The sequence below is a fragment of the Nicotiana attenuata genome, chromosome 3 (genome assembly GCF_001879085.1).
Source record: "Nicotiana attenuata strain UT chromosome 3, NIATTr2, whole genome shotgun sequence".
In the NCBI taxonomy this organism is placed as follows: Eukaryota; Viridiplantae; Streptophyta; class Magnoliopsida; order Solanales; family Solanaceae; genus Nicotiana; species Nicotiana attenuata.
In genome coordinates this window covers 69350883-69352430 of record NC_031991.1, presented here as the reverse complement: position 1 = coordinate 69352430, position 1548 = coordinate 69350883, and the positions used below count along the sequence as shown (strand labels likewise).

Sequence of the window (1548 nt, the reverse complement as noted above, 5' to 3'; positions counted from 1 at the left end):
GTAGCGACAAGGAAGTCCGATGTTTTCAAAATCAAGCAAAGAGAAAACGAGATGCTGCGGGAGTTCGTGTCCCGGTTCCAAATGGAACAAATGGAGTTACCACCAGTCTCCGACGATTGGGCGGTGCAGGCCTTCACCCAAGGCCTGAATGAAAGGAGCTCCAAGGCTTCAAAACAACTGAAACAAAATCTGATCGAATACCCGGCCGTAACCTGGTCGGACGTCCACAACCGGTATAAATCGAAGATTAGGGCAGAGGATGACCAACTGGGAGCCCCATCGGGCTCGGTGTACCAAGCAGATTCCCGACAAAAGAGACGAAGACAAGCAAAGAACGGTATCAGCCGTACCTCGAAGACAGAAGGAACGTCCCAAGGCGCAATCTGCCCCGCAACGATAGGAAGACGGATCGAGGACAAGATCCTCGAGGGGTCATCAACAGGACCCGGTTTGACCGAAACATGGGACCAGTCAACGCACCTCACTTATCGCAATACAATTTCAGCGTCAACGTATCAGACATCGTGTTCGCTATCAGCAAAATCCGAGATACAAAATGGCCCAAACCAATACAGTCGGATCCTTCGCAGAGAAATTACAACTTGACGTGCGAGTTCCACAACACACACGACCACCGGACCGAGGATTGCCATCAACTACGAGAAGAGGTAGCCCGACTGCTCAACAAAGGACACCTCCGAGAATTCCTCAGCGATCGGGCCAAAAATCTATTTCGAGACAGGGAGACAGCCAAGAAGAATGAGGCAAACGAACCTCAACACATCATCCACATGATCATGGGCGGCGCCGACACCGCGCAAGAACCCATGATGAGGAAAACAAAAATATCTATCACAAAGGAGAAACGGACTCGAGGATACATCCCCGATGACACCCTTACCTTCAGTGAAGAGGATACAGATGCTTTGTCTCAGCCCCACAACGATGCTCTGGTAATTTCCTTCCTTGTAAATTCTTTCCAGATAACACGTGTACTCGTGGATCCAGGTAGCTTGGCCAATATTATCAGGTCAAGGGTAATAGAACAGCTCGGTTTAACTGAATGAATCGTACCCGCCACTCGAGTCCTCAACGGGTTCAACATGGCAAGCAAAACAACGAAAGGGAAGATCATCATACCCATCACCGTGGCCGGCGTAACCCAACACACCAAGTTCCACGTCATCGAAGGGGACATGAGGTACAACGCCTTGTTCGGACGACCATGGATACATTGCATGAGAGCAGTACCGTCCACTCTCCACCAAATGATAAAATTCCCGACAAAGGATGGGGTCAAAACCATCCATGGAGAGCAGCACACGGCGAGAGAAATGTTCGCAATACACGATGCACTCTCGGTCCCCTTGCCTCCGCCCCCGAGTAAGCCCACGGGCGAATCAGGGCTCAACCCCGGGCAGGTCTAACAAAACACAAAGATAAACCCGCGTCGCATGCCCGACCGCGGACGATCAAAGCAAGTCAGCACCCAGGAGTATCCCGTTTCAAGGTACCTCTGTTTCTTTTATTTTATTTTCAAAATAGAAA

At 50.4% G+C, this 1548-nt stretch overlaps 1 protein-coding gene across 1 annotated transcript; it reads left to right on the top strand.

Annotated features, from left to right (window-relative positions):
• Positions 462 to 1067, top strand: LOC109224475. Its single transcript, XM_019389052.1, has one exon. It carries the CDS (start codon positions 462 to 464, stop codon positions 1065 to 1067), a length of 606 nt encoding a protein of 201 aa, XP_019244597.1.

Coding starts and splice junctions, on each gene's coding strand:
- LOC109224475 (XM_019389052.1), top strand. CDS start 462: ATGGGACCAGTCAACGCACCTCACTTATCGCAATACAATTTCAGCGTC.